This window comes from Lineus longissimus, chromosome 7, assembly GCF_910592395.1.
Source record: "Lineus longissimus chromosome 7, tnLinLong1.2, whole genome shotgun sequence".
Taxonomy (NCBI): domain Eukaryota; kingdom Metazoa; phylum Nemertea; class Pilidiophora; order Heteronemertea; family Lineidae; genus Lineus; species Lineus longissimus.
The window spans coordinates 15,852,392-15,875,189 of NC_088314.1; the positions used below are offsets into that span (position 1 = coordinate 15,852,392).

The 22,798-nt window shown below is 41.0% G+C and overlaps 2 protein-coding genes across 2 annotated transcripts; both read right to left on the bottom strand.

The window, feature by feature from the left end:
• Positions 1–376: 376 nt before the first annotated feature.
• On the bottom strand, positions 377–1,651 carry LOC135491609 (uncharacterized). The gene has a single exon (XM_064777581.1). The coding sequence runs from the start codon at positions 1,649–1,651 to the stop codon at positions 377–379; it is 1,275 nt and encodes a 424-aa protein (XP_064633651.1).
• Positions 1,652–1,704: 53 nt separating this feature from the next.
• On the bottom strand, positions 1,705–2,253 carry LOC135491610 (uncharacterized). Its single transcript, XM_064777582.1, has one exon. It carries the CDS (start codon positions 2,251–2,253, stop codon positions 1,705–1,707), a length of 549 nt encoding a protein of 182 aa, XP_064633652.1.
• Between the last annotated feature and the right edge of the window lie 20,545 nt (positions 2,254–22,798).

Sequence of the window (22,798 nt, forward strand, 5' to 3'; positions counted from 1 at the left end):
CAAATATACACCTTCTCCGGCTTGTCTTTTCCACGTACCTCGAGTACGTACAGCGGCCCAGCAAAATCTACACCAACCACGGAGAAGGCAGGCGAAAAAGACACTCTATCTGAAGGAAGCGGCGCCATCTTCGGTTTGGATGGACATGCTCTTTGTACTTCACAGATAAGACATTTGTTTAGAATCCTCTTGACATCCCTCCTGACCTGAGTTACCCAAATCTTGCTTCTCAAGTTGGTTACAACTGTTTCCGATCCTGCATGCATGCACTCCTCATGCATGTCCATGACTATTTTGTCAACGATTGGATGGTTGTGCGGAAGTATCACTTGGTGCTTGGTCTCCTCTTTCAACTCCGAGTTCTGTAACCTGCCGCCTACAGTCTGAGCACTTTGTTGACCTCGTCAAATTTGGGATCCAATTTAAGGATGCGACTCTTCCTAAGAACACCTCTGTTCTCCAATGTCTGGATTTCGTCTTTATATGTGCTCCTCTGAATGTGGCGATACCAGTAGAACTCTGCCTTTCTGATATCTTCAACGTTGAGTGTTGGTATCTTTCCAGCTGTATTTTCATCATCCTGGATTCTCCCCCTCCACTTTTGTATGACCCAAAAGACTCTCGCTGTCACTCGGGTAAGCTTGTTCCATGAACCATATCTGCTAGCATCTATTGGCGCATCCTTGGGAGGCTCCTCAACGATGGCCACATTGGACCTCGTTGTTGCCTTCTTCTCCTCTAGATCTTCACTCGACTCATCTGACAACTTTCCCTTGGGCCACATATCTGTCGACAATGGTAACCACTGAGGTCCACTCCACCATTCCTCACGATTGACTAAGTCTTCTGCTGGCAATCCACGAGTCAGCAAATCGCTAGGATTATCTTCTCCTGGACAGTGTCTCCATAACTCAGGTTCCCAAGTCGTTTGGATTTCCTCCACTCTATTAGCTACAAACGTCTTCCAGATATGACTAGGCTTGCGTATCCAAGCAAGTGTTACTGTACTGTCTGTCCACATTGTAACTCTGTCTATGTTTCTTGATAGTGACTCCTTGACGAACTTAACTAATCTTGTATTTACTACAGCTGCTAGAAGTTCAAGTCTAGGTAGTGACACTTTCTTCACTGGCGCTACTTTTGACTTTGACATCACCAATCTTGCTGCGGTGTACCCATTCTGGTCTACCACTCTGATGTATACCGCTGCTCCGTACGCCTTCTCTGATGCGTCTCCAAATCCATGAAGTTCAATGCTTGAGATTTCTCCTAGTCCCAGGGGTAAACATCGGGGAATCTCCAATTGATCCAACTCCTTTAGCTCTCCTTTCCATATGCGCCATTTCTGTGCTGTTGTCTCATCCAATGTATCATCCCAGCCTAAACCCTTCTGCCATAACTCTTGGAAAAGCAACTTTGCTCTGATGACATAAGGTGATAGCATTCCCATGGGATCAAATATTTTTGATGCGATACTTAAGAGACTCCGTTTTGTTTCAGGATCCTCCAAGTCAATCAAAGTCTTCACCGTTGGGAAGCGGAAGGTGTCATCTGACGTATTCCATGCAATTCCTAGTGTCTTTAGTGACTCACCCGTGCTCATGTCAATCACAGCGGATGGAGCTCTATCCTGAGGTTCTATTTGTTCCATAACTTCTTTGGAGTTACTAGCCCACTTTGTCAAATCAAAACCACCATCTCTCATCAAATCCTTTGATCTGTCTTCAGGTCTAAAGCTTGTGGGACTCCAGCTGCTCCCGACAGGCAGTCGTCAACATACATATTGTCTTGGATCTCTCTTGCCGCTTGCGGGTAAACCTTCTCAAGCCTTCGAGTGTGATGCTTCTCGGTCGCTATGGCAAGAAATGGACTCGCATTTACCCCAAATGTGACTCGGTTCATTCTGTAGATCTCTGGAGGCCGGTCTGAGTTCCCATCTCTCCATAGGTATCGATGCACGTCACGATCCTCCTCTCTAATCTTGATTTGAAGAAACATCTTCTTCACGTCTGCCATCAATGCGATGTTGTTCATACGAAATCGCAGCAATACGGCGACAAGGTTTGGCTGTAAGGCGGGACCTTGGTGTAGGCAATCGTTCAATGACACGCCATGCTTATCACGTGCCGATGCATCGAATACGATTCTTGTCTTGGTTGTAGTTTTATCCTCTCTTACCACTGCATGATGAGGAAGGTAGTAGACAGTCTTGGCCGGATCAGCGTCACTCTTGACTTTTTCCAAAAAACCCATGTTTTCATACTGCTCTATCGCTTCCTTGTAGTTCAAACTGCTTTGATTGCCAACTTTTAATCTTCTTTCGACTGACTCCAATCTCCGCAGCGCCTGGCTGTAATTATCCTTCAATTGTGGACAATTCTCTTTCCACGGTATCCCAACCGTTTAACGTTCTCCATCAAAAGACAGGCAGTCCTCAAACGTCTTTATAGCATCCCTATCTTCAACAGACATTTTCGCGCATTGGTCATTCACAATACCAATATATTCCAACTCCCAAAACCGTTGAAGCTCGAATGCAACATTCTCCGTTTTGGTGGCGACAAACATGGACGTAGTAACTGGCGCTTTCTCCTGGGAACCAGCGGGACCACAAAGTACCCATCCAAGGCTGGTTTTAACTGCAGTAGGTGTTCCTGGGGGTCCCTTCTTAACAGCTCCATCTACCAGTAGGTAATAATAGTCGGCTCCAATCAAGACATCAATTTCTCCATCGAGCGGATATGATTCTGCAAATGCAAGTCCTCTCAGGTGTTGATATCTCTCAACTCTCACATCAACCAAGTCCAGTTTTGCACAAATCTCTTCGATGGCCAGGACTTCAACTTGAATATCTGCAATTGACTGCTTGATTCTCGGCATACTTTTCGTTTTACTAGTCTGTCCTCCTAGGGTTGCAATGCTCAAGAGTTCATTTGGGCCAGTAATCCCCAAAGAGTCGACAATCTGTTTTCTAACATATGATCTTTGGCTATCAGGGTCTAGCAACACTCGGACTGGAACTCTTGATCCATCCTCTGTAATCACAGTTGTCTGTGCAGTCTGTAACAACACCTCAGTAGTTTTGGATGGACCTGCCGCAACAAATCCACTAATGGTCACGTTCTTCTTGTCGCTTTCCTGAGATTTATTGTGGAGTAGACGATGATGTTTTCTTCCACATCCGTCAATGGGGCAAGTCGGCGAATTGCAGGATTTAACTGAATGGTTGAAATTCATTACTCTCAGGCAGTTGTAACAAAGCTTGTTCCGCTTTGCTAAATCTCAACGTTCGTTGACTGTCTTCTTCTTGGCTTCTTTACAGTCCCAAGCCTCATGTCCGCTTCTAGTGCAAAACCCGCAACTGATGCTCCTTGTGCCACCTAGAAGTGCTGATGCTGTGAATTATTTGCTCTTGTTACCCGTATGGTAACCCTGGTTATACCTCGACTGTTTCCCTGGTCCATGCTGTTTATCAACTGGCTTGTTCCCAGCTGATGCTCCTGAAGTCCTCCCTTGCTTCCTTAGACAAAACCTGGTTATGTAGGAACTGGAAGATTGAATTGACTGTGATATCATCATCATCAATATCTGCTGTGTGTAACTCCCATTTCTCTGTAAGCTCTGGACTCATCTTCATTTCAAGCACGGAATTACCAGCATTCGAACGTTTTCATCTGTTGAGTCAAATCCCATGGCTTCCAAGGCACGCACCCTATTCTGTAGCAAGTCGTGGAGTTCGCGCAATGACGTAGCTTTCTCAGAATCCTTACAGGTTGCTGTGACAATGGACTTCACCAGTGATGAGACGATCTGACGTTTGCGACCAAATCTTTGACAGAGTACCTTTACTGCATGTTGATAGTTGACTTCTGTCACTTCAAATCCCTCTATAGATTTTAGAGCAGCTCCTTTCAAGGATGATCTCAAATAAGCAAACTTCTGTACACCAGATAATCCCTCATTTGCATGCACTGCACAAGTGAACAAGTCCCAAAACGCTGTAAACTGCAGTATATCTCCATTAAACGTAGGCAAATCCAATCTTGGCAGCTTTATTGCCCCTGCATTCCTGCTTCTGCTTGTTAAGTGGTGTACACTCTGATCGGATGAGGAACTTGACCGTGAAACTTCTGCTTCAACTTCTTTTATATAGCTCGTTGCTTTATCATCAACACGCCTAAATTCCCGGTGAAACATGCTTATGTTCTGACATTCATCCTCTACCTCTTCTTCTGACAAGATATCTAAAATGTCACTTCTGACCTTGACGTATTCTTTCTTGAGTTGTCGTAATTCCTGCAGTCTAGATTCTACAACTACGACGTTTCCTGTTCCCAATGTGAGCTTCAGGACATCCTCTTTGATTTGCTCAAAATCAAGACGAAATATCCTCTCGTGTCTCCTCATCAGAGAAGCAGGTGGCGCTGATCCACTCTGACTTTCACGATCGTCGGCTTCACCCATGCAATGTGTTTTACTCAGATTCTAGTATACTAAAACTGTCTGTTCTCAAATCAAATGAAGATTTATCATCAGATGATTCTCCTTTCACTTAATAAATGTCACTTCCTGCAAATAACTTGACTCAATGTTATTCAACGGCAATTCACTAAATGTCACTCAGTCAATCCCATATATATTCAAATATAGGCACACAAGTCTCTTTTGAAGGAATGACGGTAGTTCACTATTTCGAGAATTATAACACAATACCGCACATGTATCGACAATTATGAAAACTCGACGTTCACTGCATGCTCTCAAAATATAGCTTCTTCATAAATAAAAGTCCAATTGACTACTATTATGACCCTATATCTTACTCTATAAAATGCAGTGGTAATATTACTGAATCAACATGAACGTTTAGGCCTACTACAATTAATAAGTATCCAATCACAATTCAATTTCAGCTCACTTTACGCATGTACATACAGGTACCATCTACACTGTACGCATGGTCTGACTATAGTTCGTACAACTCTTTAATGTGTACTTGTTTTAACACACAAATGCTGCAATTTTTGGTCTTCATTGACACACCCTATTTGTGACAACAATCCTGACGACAATGACAACGTAAGGTGACCCAGAAGTATTAAGGTAGCAGGAAGGGTTGGGCGTTTGTGGTTTCTGAGTCTGAGGGGGTTGGTGTCTGTTGACTGTGCTTTAAGAGAGACTAGGCATGGCGCCAGTCTCTCTTAAAGCACAGTCAACAGGCATTTGGTCTCAGTATTTGGGTTTTGATTGCCATGACTGTACCCCTGTAAAAGTCAGAGAAGGAGAAGTTTGGAATGATGAAAGCATTGAAGAAGAAGAAATGTTATTATTGAGGAAAGCAAAATTTATTATGAGACTAGAAGGCAGTGTCCTGACTTGATTATTTTGAAAATGGCGGTCTGAACACATTAAAAGGAGGAACATAGCATTTTATGGACTTTGAAGTGTTCCCCAGTTAAAGGGAGACTATAGGCAGCAGCTAGGTAGGCAAGATAAAGTCATACAAATTTGCCAATAGGGGTCAGTCATATCTCTAGGCATGGCGCCAGTCTCTCTTAAAGCACAGTCAACAGGCATTTGGTCTTAGTATTTGGGTAAGTACAGAATCAAGGCAGCTCAGAGAGCAATAATTGAACGATGCTGTGGACAAGTCCAAGGATACTGCATCAGTCACGACCAACTTCTCATCAGAAAGCGTCACCACCAGCATATTCAATGTTCAGTTCCAACCTGTACCAGTCCAATGCACGCCTGTCATGGTCAGCAGTGGTCAGCTTAGCGCGATATGGAACATTCTTCCGAAACTCAAGCGAGGGAAGTCTGCTCATTAGGCTATCTCGCGCACTGCTCCTTCTTGTCAAACATCGTAGTGAAATCGTGGTACAGTGGGGTGTCCTCGAGGATTGCAGCTGGTCGGACAGACGTGAGGTGGAATGTGGGCGGCTGCACTTCTTCGTTGATGTGCGATGGCAGATAGCACAGTTCTTGCGTTGCATGACAGCTGAAAGTGAATGTGATATCATAGACCTGAGACGTTTGCAATGAGACTATAGGTGAAGTAGAAGCAAGGAGTGAAATGGGCCATCTTCCAGTGACTAATATACAGAGTAAGGGCACTGGGTGTTGTTAGATTCAGCATTGAATGTATTCCTCGTACAAGCGTGAATAGTGTGGACATACAGTGAGAGGTGAGAGACCCCTATTGACTACTTCTTGTAACTTTATCTTGGATATCATATTAGTATTGAACTTCTAGCCATGGAATATGAAGAAATTGAAGTTGTAGGCATGGAATATGAAAAATTATTCAACGGTGAAAGACATTATTCCATGAGGCTTTGCCGTGATCGCAAAGGACGCGACGCGATTGGTTCACATGCTAATGAGGTACGATAATGATAATTACCTCTATAATGCTACTTGGATAGCGACTGTGTCGTTGATTGCAACAGTGGTCTATGTCAATGTGTGCCTGTAATGTCAATGAAGTATGATGAGGTGATGACGATAGTGCAATTATTAAATATTGGCAAGAGATCATACTACAACATAGGTCTTGTTTTTGACAGATGACTGTGCGACATTCCCATTGGGTCATGTTAGAGTCAGCGCTGCATGTATTCCTTGTACAAGCTTGAATAGTTGTGACGGACTTTGAGGGGTGAGAGACCCCTATCGGCTACTTCGGCTAACTTTATCTTGCCTACCTAGCTGCTAGCAATAGTGCCCCTTTATCAAGACTGCAACCCACTGTGGGGGGCTAAGAAATTACCTTTATAATCCTAGTTGGATAACCACTGTGTAGATGATTTGAAGAGTGCTCTGTGGATGTGTGCCTGTAATGTCAATGAAAGTATGATGAGGTGATGACGATAGTGGAATGACGAAATATTGGAAAGAGATCTATTCCTAGAAGAACATATCTCCTGTTTTGACTAGGTGGCGCATTTTAGAATCAGCAGTGAGCACTGTGTGTAACATGGTGGAGGCAGCGGAGATAATAACTGTGTCGAAAGTATTGCTGTAGGGCCTTCCCTAGGCCCATGGGGTTAAATTTACAATCCACGATTGAAAAGACGTAGTTTGATCGCATTCAACTATAAATCCATTGAACAGTTGTGTTCCTTTAGTCATCCGATGACCTTTTGTTGGGCCATGATCGGGGATTGTAAACTGTAAATGTATTATGGACTGGGAGACGGGGGAAACACAAGTGAAATAGAACAAAACAAGTGATTTTGGGGCTTTGGTTTAGACGCATGCCCCACATGCGCCATGCGGGATTATACGGTTCATGTGAACTTGTTGACATCTACATGATCTGGTGCTGTTATTGGTCATGGTACATGGTAGGCCGAATCATCATGGCTATATGTTTCAGGAAAAGCTCGGAGTAAAATGAACTGCCGATGAATAATGATGTTGTTCATGTTTACCATGTTTACTAGTACATAGCCATAGGGTATGCACTGGCCAGTGCACTTTCTGCACGTCGTCATGGTCATGTACGTGATACCTTGCATATTTTGTTTTTTGAATGCGCATGCTTTTTGGGCAAAATCACTTGTACCAACACTAATGAATAATGTCTTCTTATCCCTATGACTCCATACACAGTGAGGGCATTGTCCCATTCCCATCAAATGGTAACTTATTGTACCGTATTAGGGTGGAAGTTGGGGAGCAGCTACCTACCGTTGCACGCCTGTCACAATCAGCAGAGATGAGCTTAGCGCGATATGGAACATTCTTCAGAAACTCAAGCGATGGAAGTCTGCTCATTAGCATATCTCGCGCACTGCTCCTTCTTGTCAAACATCGTAGTGAAATCGTAATGGAAAACGTCTGGCTTTGCGCCAGACGTTGAGACTAATAAGTGAAGAACTAATAGGTAAAGAACTTCTACTTGCGCGAGACTGCTCTGATAAAATTATCATTGCAGAGACTACGGTGACGTACACATATATTTTTTACAATCAAAAATGCCCTCAAAAGACGACATGGAATGATTATTTTATTGATATTTCCTACTATATACCTTCCAATTATCACTTTATACAAATAGATCGGCGTTAGTTCGCATGCTTTTCTTTCCTGGTGACACTATAAAGCAAAATAGTTGCAACCCCGTAAATGCGCTATAAGTCCAATAATAAGTGACGGTGACCCGTTATAAATGTTTCGCCAGCTTCGCTTTTTTGCCGCTACGCGGCGCGTTGGGCCCTTGCGTCAAGTTTCTTTGAACATGAATCTTTTATCTATTCAAATTCATCTATATCTGCCACTAGTCCAAGAGGCTCGCAATTAGCCACTTTTCAATCAATTTACCAAACTATGCCGATACCAATATGTATCCGGTCGGAGAGACCATGTCGCAGCCCGTAGCCGGCGGAGGACAAAAAAACAACTATACGTGGCGGATATAGTAAAACAAAAGAATACAATTCACAAATCATTTAATTGTCATTATATACACATTACACATTACACATTACACATTACTCACGTAAAGGCCTCGCGTGCTAGCTTTATAATTAAGCGGAAAAATGCGGTATAATGCGGTTAGGCGGCGCAGGATGTTCTTGCGTTAAAGATTCGCCATGTTGTTCAAGTGAGTTTTTTTGTTGCGACGTCAAAACGTCGTAACGTCTAAACAATAAAGAAACGCGCAATCCGCGGCCAACAATAAACACAAACTTCGCGTCACGGATGACGTCACATATAATGTCCGTAGATGACGTCATAATACTCACAGCAAGTGCGCATGCGTACTTAGACATACCGCCGCGCGGTGTATTGATCATGGTCTCACTAGCCAGTTGTGATCAGGTCAACATTGGTCCCCCTTAAAAAAAAAGTTCTTCAATCTCAGGCGATTACCATGGATACAGATGAGCCTATCATATCGCTATTGCTGCATGTTCAAATGTCGGTGTCCTGGGTATTTTGTGAAGAGGTAGCTCTGACGATTATTTGAGGAAAATATCAGCTTCTTCTGTGCACGTCCGCAGTGACCAGGCCTCGCATGCTATGTATAGCTCAATCGGATGTTGACATGAACTGGTTCCTGTCAGAGTGCACATGTTCTCAAGGTGAGACTTCGCGGTCAAAATGCTCAAAGAAAAGCCGCAACAGCACCCTATTTTGGTATCAAAATTTAAAATTGTTATTATTTGGCTTTCTCAAGGTGATAAGTAGAAGTTTATAAAACTATTATTTCACCATCCATGTTAATTGTCAAGTTATAAGGCGGCAAGGTGAAATTTTCAAAATTTTCATCGATGTACAGGGTGTCTCATGTATTGTGCTGCCCCCATGTTCTCATGACTGAATTACTTGATAACAATGAAAGCTGGCCAGATGTATTCTAGAAGCGACAAGCTATTTAGAAATGTATAGGTTTATGTGTGAGAGTGATATACTGCAAGGTCGACAGCCACTTGAACAGGGGTATGCATGAAATGACGTCGCGCCATTTGTGGAGCCAGGTAGGCCCGGCCATTGCACTGACTAGTGAGACCTTAATCAAAATACCAAAAAAAGTGAAATCATAAAATATGATAATAAATGTCATTTTGAACATCATTTGACTTCATCGAATGCATTCGGGTGGATAAAGATGCTTTCATCTCAGTTCATGGACCAAAAAGGCCTCCACAGCTGAGGTGTGCTGTTACTCGAATTCCCTCTGAATTCCGCTTTCTGAACGAATTTGAAAATGGGTGAAGTGCTGAGTTTGCCTATGATTTTGAATGGATCACCACTGGAAGCTATTCTTGTTGGACCTGTCATGTAGGACACCAAAATGTTTGTATCAATCGAGATTTTCATATTTTGTTGTAAAAAGGGGAAATATGAGACTGCATGTTACCATTAATCAAAATACCAAAAAAAGTGAAATCATAAAATATGATAATAAATGTCATTTTGAACATCATTTGACTTCATCGAATGCATTCGGGTGGATAAAGATGCTTTCATCTCAGTTCATGGACCAAAAAGGCCTCCACAGCTGAGGTGTGCTGTTACTCGAATTCTCTCTGAATTCCGCTTTCTGAACGAATTTGAAAATGGGTGAAGTGCTGAGTTTGCCTATGATGTTGAATGGATCACCACTGGAAGCTATTCTTGTTGGACCTGTCATGTAGGACACCAAAATGTTTGTATCAATCCAGATTTTCATATTTTGTTGTAAAAAGGGGAAATATGAGACTGCATGTTACCATTAAGGTCTCACTAGCCAGTTGTGATCAGGTCAACATTGGTCCCCCTTAAAAAAAAAGTTCTTCAATCTCAGGCGATTACCATGGATACAGATGAGCCTATCATATCGCTATTGCTGCATGTTCAAATGTCGGTGTCCTGGGTATTTTGTGAAGAGGTAGCTCTGACGATTATTTGAGGAAAATATCAGCTTCTTCTGTGCACGTCCGCAGTGACCAGGCCTCGCATGCTATGTATAGCTCAATCGGATGTTGACATGAACTGGTTCCTGTCAGAGTGCACATGTTCTCAAGGTGAGACTTCGCGGTCAAAATGCTCAAAGAAAAGCCGCAACAGCACCCTATTTTGGTATCAAAATTTAAAATTGTTATTATTTGGCTTTCTCAAGGTGATAAGTAGAAGTTTATAAAACTATTATTTCACCATCCATGTTAATTGTCAAGTTATAAGGCGGCAAGGTGAAATTTTCAAAATTTTCATCGATGTACAGGGTGTCTCATGTATTGTGCTGCCCCCATGTTCTCATGACTGAATTACTTGATAACAATGAAAGCTGGCCAGATGTATTCTAGAAGCGACAAGCTATTTAGAAATGTATAGGTTTATGTGTGAGAGTGATATACTGCAAGGTCGACAGCCACTTGAACAGGGGTATGCATGAAATGACGTCGCGCCATTTGTGGAGCCAGGTAGGCCCGGCCATTGCACTGGCTAGTGAGACCTTAATCAAAATACCAAAAAAAGTGAAATCATAAAATATGATAATAAATGTCATTTTGAACATCATTTGACTTCATCGAATGCATTCGGGTGGATAAAGATGCTTTCATCTCAGTTCATGGACCAAAAAGGCCTCCACAGCTGAGGTGTGCTGTTACTCGAATTCCCTCTGAATTCCGCTTTCTGAACGAATTTGAAAATGGGTGAAGTGCTGAGTTTGCCTATGATTTTGAATGGATCACCACTGGAAGCTATTCTTGTTGGACCTGTCATGTAGGACACCAAAATGTTTGTATCAATCCAGATTTTCATATTTTGTTGTAAAAAGGGGAAATATGAGACTGCATGTTACCATTAATCAAAATACCAAAAAAAGTGAAATCATAAAATATGATAATAAATGTCATTTTGAACATCATTTGACTTCATCGAATGCATTCGGGTGGATAAAGATGCTTTCATCTCAGTTCATGGACCAAAAAGGCCTCCACAGCTGAGGTGTGCTGTTACTCGAATTCTCTCTGAATTCCGCTTTCTGAACGAATTTGAAAATGGGTGAAGTGCTGAGTTTGCCTATGATGTTGAATGGATCACCACTGGAAGCTATTCTTGTTGGACCTGTCATGTAGGACACCAAAATGTTTGTATCAATCCAGATTTTCATATTTTGTTGTAAAAAGGGGAAATATGAGACTGCATGTTACCATTAAGGTCTCACTAGCCAGTTGTGATCAGGTCAACATTGGTACCCCTTAAAAAAAAAGTTCTTCAATCTCAGGCGATTACCATGGATACAGATGAGCCTATCATATCGCTATTGCTGCATGTTCAAATGTCGGTGTCCTGGGTATTTTGTGAAGAGGTAGCTCTGACGATTATTTGAGGAAAATATCAGCTTCTTCTGTGCACGTCCGCAGTGACCAGGCCTCGCATGCTATGTATAGCTCAATCGGATGTTGACATGAACTGGTTCCTGTCAGAGTGCACATGTTCTCAAGGTGAGACTTCGCGGTCAAAATGCTCAAAGAAAAGCCGCAACAGCACCCTATTTTGGTATCAAAATTTAAAATTGTTATTATTTGGCTTTCTCAAGGTGATAAGTAGAAGTTTATAAAACTATTATTTCACCATCCATGTTAATTGTCAAGTTATAAGGCGGCAAGGTGAAATTTTCAAAATTTTCATCGATGTACAGGGTGTCTCATGTATTGTGCTGCCCCCATGTTCTCATGACTGAATTACTTGATAACAATGAAAGCTGGCCAGATGTATTCTAGAAGCGACAAGCTATTTAGAAATGTATAGGTTTATGTGTGAGAGTGATATACTGCAAGGTCGACAGCCACTTGAACAGGGGTATGCATGAAATGACGTCGCGCCATTTGTGGAGCCAGGTAGGCCCGGCCATTGCACTGACTAGTGAGACCTTAATCAAAATACCAAAAAAAGTGAAATCATAAAATATGATAATAAATGTCATTTTGAACATCATTTGACTTCATCGAATGCATTCGGGTGGATAAAGATGCTTTCATCTCAGTTCATGGACCAAAAAGGCCTCCACAGCTGAGGTGTGCTGTTACTCGAATTCCCTCTGAATTCCGCTTTCTGAACGAATTTGAAAATGGGTGAAGTGCTGAGTTTGCCTATGATTTTGAATGGATCACCACTGGAAGCTATTCTTGTTGGACCTGTCATGTAGGACACCAAAATGTTTGTATCAATCGAGATTTTCATATTTTGTTGTAAAAAGGGGAAATATGAGACTGCATGTTACCATTAATCAAAATACCAAAAAAAGTGAAATCATAAAATATGATAATAAATGTCATTTTGAACATCATTTGACTTCATCGAATGCATTCGGGTGGATAAAGATGCTTTCATCTCAGTTCATGGACCAAAAAGGCCTCCACAGCTGAGGTGTGCTGTTACTCGAATTCTCTCTGAATTCCGCTTTCTGAACGAATTTGAAAATGGGTGAAGTGCTGAGTTTGCCTATGATGTTGAATGGATCACCACTGGAAGCTATTCTTGTTGGACCTGTCATGTAGGACACCAAAATGTTTGTATCAATCCAGATTTTCATATTTTGTTGTAAAAAGGGGAAATATGAGACTGCATGTTACCATTAAGGTCTCACTAGCCAGTTGTGATCAGGTCAACATTGGTCCCCCTTAAAAAAAAAGTTCTTCAATCTCAGGCGATTACCATGGATACAGATGAGCCTATCATATCGCTATTGCTGCATGTTCAAATGTCGGTGTCCTGGGTATTTTGTGAAGAGGTAGCTCTGACGATTATTTGAGGAAAATATCAGCTTCTTCTGTGCACGTCCGCAGTGACCAGGCCTCGCATGCTATGTATAGCTCAATCGGATGTTGACATGAACTGGTTCCTGTCAGAGTGCACATGTTCTCAAGGTGAGACTTCGCGGTCAAAATGCTCAAAGAAAAGCCGCAACAGCACCCTATTTTGGTATCAAAATTTAAAATTGTTATTATTTGGCTTTCTCAAGGTGATAAGTAGAAGTTTATAAAACTATTATTTCACCATCCATGTTAATTGTCAAGTTATAAGGCGGCAAGGTGAAATTTTCAAAATTTTCATCGATGTACAGGGTGTCTCATGTATTGTGCTGCCCCCATGTTCTCATGACTGAATTACTTGATAACAATGAAAGCTGGCCAGATGTATTCTAGAAGCGACAAGCTATTTAGAAATGTATAGGTTTATGTGTGAGAGTGATATACTGCAAGGTCGACAGCCACTTGAACAGGGGTATGCATGAAATGACGTCGCGCCATTTGTGGAGCCAGGTAGGCCCGGCCATTGCACTGGCTAGTGAGACCTTAATCAAAATACCAAAAAAAGTGAAATCATAAAATATGATAATAAATGTCATTTTGAACATCATTTGACTTCATCGAATGCATTCGGGTGGATAAAGATGCTTTCATCTCAGTTCATGGACCAAAAAGGCCTCCACAGCTGAGGTGTGCTGTTACTCGAATTCCCTCTGAATTCCGCTTTCTGAACGAATTTGAAAATGGGTGAAGTGCTGAGTTTGCCTATGATTTTGAATGGATCACCACTGGAAGCTATTCTTGTTGGACCTGTCATGTAGGACACCAAAATGTTTGTATCAATCCAGATTTTCATATTTTGTTGTAAAAAGGGGAAATATGAGACTGCATGTTACCATTAATCAAAATACCAAAAAAAGTGAAATCATAAAATATGATAATAAATGTCATTTTGAACATCATTTGACTTCATCGAATGCATTCGGGTGGATAAAGATGCTTTCATCTCAGTTCATGGACCAAAAAGGCCTCCACAGCTGAGGTGTGCTGTTACTCGAATTCCCTCTGAATTCCGCTTTCTGAACGAATTTGAAAATGGGTGAAGTGCTGAGTTTGCCTATGATGTTGAATGGATCACCACTGGAAGCTATTCTTGTTGGACCTGTCATGTAGGACACCAAAATGTTTGTATCAATCCAGATTTTCATATTTTGTTGTAAAAAGGGGAAATATGAGACTGCATGTTACCATTAAGGTCTCACTAGCCAGTTGTGATCAGGTCAACATTGGTCCCCCTTAAAAAAAAAGTTCTTCAATCTCAGGCGATTACCATGGATACAGATGAGCCTATCATATCGCTATTGCTGCATGTTCAAATGTCGGTGTCCTGGGTATTTTGTGAAGAGGTAGCTCTGACGATTATTTGAGGAAAATATCAGCTTCTTCTGTGCACGTCCGCAGTGACCAGGCCTCGCATGCTATGTATAGCTCAATCGGATGTTGACATGAACTGGTTCCTGTCAGAGTGCACATGTTCTCAAGGTGAGACTTCGCGGTCAAAATGCTCAAAGAAAAGCCGCAACAGCACCCTATTTTGGTATCAAAATTTAAAATTGTTATTATTTGGCTTTCTCAAGGTGATAAGTAGAAGTTTATAAAACTATTATTTCACCATCCATGTTAATTGTCAAGTTATAAGGCGGCAAGGTGAAATTTTCAAAATTTTCATCGATGTACAGGGTGTCTCATGTATTGTGCTGCCCCCATGTTCTCATGACTGAATTACTTGATAACAATGAAAGCTGGCCAGATGTATTCTAGAAGCGACAAGCTATTTAGAAATGTATAGGTTTATGTGTGAGAGTGATATACTGCAAGGTCGACAGCCACTTGAACAGGGGTATGCATGAAATGACGTCGCGCCATTTGTGGAGCCAGGTAGGCCCGGCCATTGCACTGGCTAGTGAGACCTTAATCAAAATACCAAAAAAAGTGAAATCATAAAATATGATAATAAATGTCATTTTGAACATCATTTGACTTCATCGAATGCATTCGGGTGGATAAAGATGCTTTCATCTCAGTTCATGGACCAAAAAGGCCTCCACAGCTGAGGTGTGCTGTTACTCGAATTCCCTCTGAATTCCGCTTTCTGAACGAATTTGAAAATGGGTGAAGTGCTGAGTTTGCCTATGATTTTGAATGGATCACCACTGGAAGCTATTCTTGTTGGACCTGTCATGTAGGACACCAAAATGTTTGTATCAATCCAGATTTTCATATTTTGTTGTAAAAAGGGGAAATATGAGACTGCATGTTACCATTAATCAAAATACCAAAAAAAGTGAAATCATAAAATATGATAATAAATGTCATTTTGAACATCATTTGACTTCATCGAATGCATTCGGGTGGATAAAGATGCTTTCATCTCAGTTCATGGACCAAAAAGGCCTCCACAGCTGAGGTGTGCTGTTACTCGAATTCCCTCTGAATTCCGCTTTCTGAACGAATTTGAAAATGGGTGAAGTGCTGAGTTTGCCTATGATGTTGAATGGATCACCACTGGAAGCTATTCTTGTTGGACCTGTCATGTAGGACACCAAAATGTTTGTATCAATCCAGATTTTCATATTTTGTTGTAAAAAGGGGAAATATGAGACTGCATGTTACCATTAAGGTCTCACTAGCCAGTTGTGATCAGGTCAACATTGGTCCCCCTTAAAAAAAAAGTTCTTCAATCTCAGGCGATTACCATGGATACAGATGAGCCTATCATATCGCTATTGCTGCATGTTCAAATGTCGGTGTCCTGGGTATTTTGTGAAGAGGTAGCTCTGACGATTATTTGAGGAAAATATCAGCTTCTTCTGTGCACGTCCGCAGTGACCAGGCCTCGCATGCTATGTATAGCTCAATCGGATGTTGACATGAACTGGTTCCTGTCAGAGTGCACATGTTCTCAAGGTGAGACTTCGCGGTCAAAATGCTCAAAGAAAAGCCGCAACAGCACCCTATTTTGGTATCAAAATTTAAAATTGTTATTATTTGGCTTTCTCAAGGTGATAAGTAGAAGTTTATAAAACTATTATTTCACCATCCATGTTAATTGTCAAGTTATAAGGCGGCAAGGTGAAATTTTCAAAATTTTCATCGATGTACAGGGTGTCTCATGTATTGTGCTGCCCCCATGTTCTCATGACTGAATTACTTGATAACAATGAAAGCTGGCCAGATGTATTCTAGAAGCGACAAGCTATTTAGAAATGTATAGGTTTATGTGTGAGAGTGATATACTGCAAGGTCGACAGCCACTTGAACAGGGGTATGCATGAAATGACGTCGCGCCATTTGTGGAGCCAGGTAGGCCCGGCCATTGCACTGGCTAGTGAGACCTTAATCAAAATACCAAAAAAAGTGAAATCATAAAATATGATAATAAATGTCATTTTGAACATCATTTGACTTCATCGAATGCATTCGGGTGGATAAAGATGCTTTCATCTCAGTTCATGGACCAAAAAGGCCTCCACAGCTGAGGTGTGCTGTTACTCGAATTCCCTCTGAATTCCGCTTTCTGAACGAATTTGAAAATGGGTGAAGTGCTGAGTTTGCCTATGATTTTGAATGGATCACCACTGGAAGCTATTCTTGTTGGACCTGTCATGTAGGACACCAAAATGTTTGTATCAATCCAGATTTTCATATTTTGTTGTAAAAAGGGGAAATATGAGACTGCATGTTACCATTAATCAAAATACCAAAAAAAGTGAAATCATAAAATATGATAATAAATGTCATTTTGAACATCATTTGACTTCATCGAATGCATTCGGGTGGATAAAGATGCTTTCATCTCAGTTCATGGACCAAAAAGGCCTCCACAGCTGAGGTGTGCTGTTACTCGAATTCCCTCTGAATTCCGCTTTCTGAACGAATTTGAAAATGGGTGAAGTGCTGAGTTTGCCTATGATGTTGAATGGATCACCACTGGAAGCTATTCTTGTTGGACCTGTCATGTAGGACACCAAAATGTTTGTATCAATCCAGATTTTCATATTTTGTTGTAAAAAGGGGAAATATGAGACTGCATGTTACCATTAAGGTCTCACTAGCCAGTTGTGATCAGGTCAACATTGGTCCCCCTTAAAAAAAAGTTCTTCAATCTCAGGCGATTACCATGGATACAGATGAGCCTATCATATCGCTATTGCTGCATGTTCAAATGTCGGTGTCCTGGGTATTTTGTGAAGAGGTAGCTCTGACGATTATTTGAGGAAAATATCAGCTTCTTCTGTGCACGTCCGCAGTGACCAGGCCTCGCATGCTATGTATAGCTCAATCGGATGTTGACATGAACTGGTTCCTGTCAGAGTGCACATGTTCTCAAGGTGAGACTTCGCGGTCAAAATGCTCAAAGAAAAGCCGCAACAGCACCCTATTTTGGTATCAAAATTTAAAATTGTTATTATTTGGCTTTCTCAAGGTGATAAGTAGAAGTTTATAAAACTATTATTTCACCATCCATGTTAATTGTCAAGTTATAAGGCGGCAAGGTGAAATTTTCAAAATTTTCATCGATGTACAGGGTGTCTCATGTATTGTGCTGCCCCCATGTTCTCATGACTGAATTACTTGATAACAATGAAAGCTGGCCAGATGTATTCTAGAAGCGACAAGCTATTTAGAAATGTATAGGTTTATGTGTGAGAGTGATATACTGCAAGGTCGACAGCCACTTGAACAGGGGTATGCATGAAATGACGTCGCGCCATTTGTGGAGCCAGGTAGGCCCGGCCATTGCACTGGCTAGTGAGACCTTAATCAAAATACCAAAAAAAGTGAAATCATAAAATATGATAATAAATGTCATTTTGAACATCATTTGACTTCATCGAATGCATTCGGGTGGATAAAGATGCTTTCATCTCAGTTCATGGACCAAAAAGGCCTCCACAGCTGAGGTGTGCTGTTACTCGAATTCCCTCTGAATTCCGCTTTCTGAACGAATTTGAAAATGGGTGAAGTGCTGAGTTTGCCTATGATTTTGAATGGATCACCACTGGAAGCTATTCTTGTTGGACCTGTCATGTAGGACACCAAAATGTTTGTATCAATCCAGATTTTCATATTTTGTTGTAAAAAGGGGAAATATGAGACTGCATGTTACCATTAATCAAAATACCAAAAAAAGTGAAATCATAAAATATGATAATAAATGTCATTTTGAACATCATTTGACTTCATCGAATGCATTCGGGTGGATAAAGATGCTTTCATCTCAGTTCATGGACCAAAAAGGCCTCCACAGCTGAGGTGTGCTGTTACTCGAATTCCCTCTGAATTCCGCTTTCTGAACGAATTTGAAAATGGGTGAAGTGCTGAGTTTGCCTATGATGTTGAATGGATCACCACTGGAAGCTATTCTTGTTGGACCTGTCATGTAGGACACCAAAATGTTTGTATCAATCCAGATTTTCATATTTTGTTGTAAAAAGGGGAAATATGAGACTGCATGTTACCATTAAGGTCTCACTAGCCAGTTGTGATCAGGTCAACATTGGTCCCCCTTAAAAAAAAAGTTCTTCAATCTCAGGCGATTACCATGGATACAGATGAGCCTATCATATCGCTATTGCTGCATGTTCAAATGTCGGTGTCCTGGGTATTTTGTGAAGAGGTAGCTCTGACGATTATTTGAGGAAAATATCAGCTTCTTCTGTGCACGTCCGCAGTGACCAGGCCTCGCATGCTATGTATAGCTCAATCGGATGTTGACATGAACTGGTTCCTGTCAGAGTGCACATGTTCTCAAGGTGAGACTTCGCGGTCAAAATGCTCAAAGAAAAGCCGCAACAGCACCCTATTTTGGTATCAAAATTTAAAATTGTTATTATTTGGCTTTCTCAAGGTGATAAGTAGAAGTTTATAAAACTATTATTTCACCATCCATGTTAATTGTCAAGTTATAAGGCGGCAAGGTGAAATTTTCAAAATTTTCATCGATGTACAGGGTGTCTCATGTATTGTGCTGCCCCCATGTTCTCATGACTGAATTACTTGATAACAATGAAAGCTGGCCAGATGTATTCTAGAAGCGACAAGCTATTTAGAAATGTATAGGTTTATGTGTGAGAGTGATATACTGCAAGGTCGACAGCCACTTGAACAGGGGTATGCATGAAATGACGTCGCGCCATTTGTGGAGCCAGGTAGGCCCGGCCATTGCACTGGCTAGTGAGACCTTAATCAAAATACCAAAAAAAGTGAAATCATAAAATATGATAATAAATGTCATTTTGAACATCATTTGACTTCATCGAATGCATTCGGGTGGATAAAGATGCTTTCATCTCAGTTCATGGACCAAAAAGGCCTCCACAGCTGAGGTGTGCTGTTACTCGAATTCCCTCTGAATTCCGCTTTCTGAACGAATTTGAAAATGGGTGAAGTGCTGAGTTTGCCTATGATTTTGAATGGATCACCACTGGAAGCTATTCTTGTTGGACCTGTCATGTAGGACACCAAAATGTTTGTATCAATCCAGATTTTCATATTTTGTTGTAAAAAGGGGAAATATGAGACTGCATGTTACCATTAATCAAAATACCAAAAAAAGTGAAATCATAAAATATGATAATAAATGTCATTTTGAACATCATTTGACTTCATCGAATGCATTCGGGTGGATAAAGATGCTTTCATCTCAGTTCATGGACCAAAAAGGCCTCCACAGCTGAGGTGTGCTGTTACTCGAATTCCCTCTGAATTCCGCTTTCTGAACGAATTTGAAAATGGGTGAAGTGCTGAGTTTGCCTATGATGTTGAATGGATCACCACTGGAAGCTATTCTTGTTGGACCTGTCATGTAGGACACCAAAATGTTTGTATCAATCCAGATTTTCATATTTTGTTGTAAAAAGGGGAAATATGAGACTGCATGTTACCATTAAGGTCTCACTAGCCAGTTGTGATCAGGTCAACATTGGTCCCCCTTAAAAAAAAAGTTCTTCAATCTCAGGCGATTACCATGGATACAGATGAGCCTATCATATCGCTATTGCTGCATGTTCAAATGTCGGTGTCCTGGGTATTTTGTGAAGAGGTAGCTCTGACGATTATTTGAGGAAAATATCAGCTTCTTCTGTGCACGTCCGCAGTGACCAGGCCTCGCATGCTATGTATAGCTCAATCGGATGTTGACATGAACTGGTTCCTGTCAGAGTGCACATGTTCTCAAGGTGAGACTTCGCGGTCAAAATGCTCAAAGAAAAGCCGCAACAGCACCCTATTTTGGTATCAAAATTTAAAATTGTTATTATTTGGCTTTCTCAAGGTGATAAGTAGAAGTTTATAAAACTATTATTTCACCATCCATGTTAATTGTCAAGTTATAAGGCGGCAAGGTGAAATTTTCAAAATTTTCATCGATGTACAGGGTGTCTCATGTATTGTGCTGCCCCCATGTTCTCATGACTGAATTACTTGATAACAATGAAAGCTGGCCAGATGTATTCTAGAAGCGACAAGCTATTTAGAAATGTATAGGTTTATGTGTGAGAGTGATATACTGCAAGGTCGACAGCCACTTGAACAGGGGTATGCATGAAATGACGTCGCGCCATTTGTGGAGCCAGGTAGGCCCGGCCATTGCACTGGCTAGTGAGACCTTAATCAAAATACCAAAAAAAGTGAAATCATAAAATATGATAATAAATGTCATTTTGAACATCATTTGACTTCATCGAATGCATTCGGGTGGATAAAGATGCTTTCATCTCAGTTCATGGACCAAAAAGGCCTCCACAGCTGAGGTGTGCTGTTACTCGAATTCCCTCTGAATTCCGCTTTCTGAACGAATTTGAAAATGGGTGAAGTGCTGAGTTTGCCTATGATTTTGAATGGATCACCACTGGAAGCTATTCTTGTTGGACCTGTCATGTAGGACACCAAAATGTTTGTATCAATCCAGATTTTCATATTTTGTTGTAAAAAGGGGAAATATGAGACTGCATGTTACCATTAATCAAAATACCAAAAAAAGTGAAATCATAAAATATGATAATAAATGTCATTTTGAACATCATTTGACTTCATCGAATGCATTCGGGTGGATAAAGATGCTTTCATCTCAGTTCATGGACCAAAAAGGCCTCCACAGCTGAGGTGTGCTGTTACTCGAATTCTCTCTGAATTCCGCTTTCTGAACGAATTTGAAAATGGGTGAAGTGCTGAGTTTGCCTATGATGTTGAATGGATCACCACTGGAAGCTATTCTTGTTGGACCTGTCATGTAGGACACCAAAATGTTTGTATCAATCCAGATTTTCATATTTTGTTGTAAAAAGGGGAAATATGAGACTGCATGTTACCATTAATCAAAATACCAAAAAAAGTGAAATCATAAAATATGATAATAAATGTCATTTTGAACATCATTTGACTTCATCGAATGCATTCGGGTGGATAAAGATGCTTTCATCTCAGTTCATGGACCAAAAAGGCCTCCACAGCTGAGGTGTGCTGTTACTCGAATTCCCTCTGAATTCCGCTTTCTGAACGAATTTGAAAATGGGTGAAGTGCTGAGTTTGCCTATGATGTTGAATGGATCACCACTGGAAGCTATTCTTGTTGGACCTGTCATGTAGGACACCAAAATGTTTGTATCAATCCAGATTTTCATATTTTGTTGTAAAAAGGGGAAATATGAGACTGCATGTTACCATTAAGGTCTCACTAGCCAGTTGTGATCAGGTCAACATTGGTCCCCCTTAAAAAAAAGTTCTTCAATCTCAGGCGATTACCATGGATACAGATGAGCCTATCATATCGCTATTGCTGCATGTTCAAATGTCGGTGTCCTGGGTATTTTGTGAAGAGGTAGCTCTGACGATTATTTGAGGAAAATATCAGCTTCTTCTGTGCACGTCCGCAGTGACCAGGCCTCGCATGCTATGTATAGCTCAATCGGATGTTGACATGAACTGGTTCCTGTCAGAGTGCACATGTTCTCAAGGTGAGACTTCGCGGTCAAAATGCTCAAAGAAAAGCCGCAACAGCACCCTATTTTGGTATCAAAATTTAAAATTGTTATCATTTGGCTTTCTCAAGGTGATAAGTAGAAGTTTATAAAACTATTATTTCACCATCCATGTTAATTGTCAAGTTATAAGGCGGCAAGGTGAAATTTTCAAAATTTTCATCGATGTACAGGGTGTCTCATGTATTGTGCTGCCCCCATGTTCTCATGACTGAATTACTTGATAACAATGAAAGCTGGCCAGATGTATTCTAGAAGCGACAAGCTATTTAGAAATGTATAGGTTTATGTGTGAGAGTGATATACTGCAAGGTCGACAGCCACTTGAACAGGGGTATGCATGAAATGACGTCGCGCCATTTGTGGAGCCAGGTAGGCCCGGCCATTGCACTGGCTAGTGAGACCTTAATCAAAATACCAAAAAAGTGAAATCATAAAATATGATAATAAATGTCATTTTGAACATCATTTGACTTCATCGAATGCATTCGGGTGGATAAAGATGCT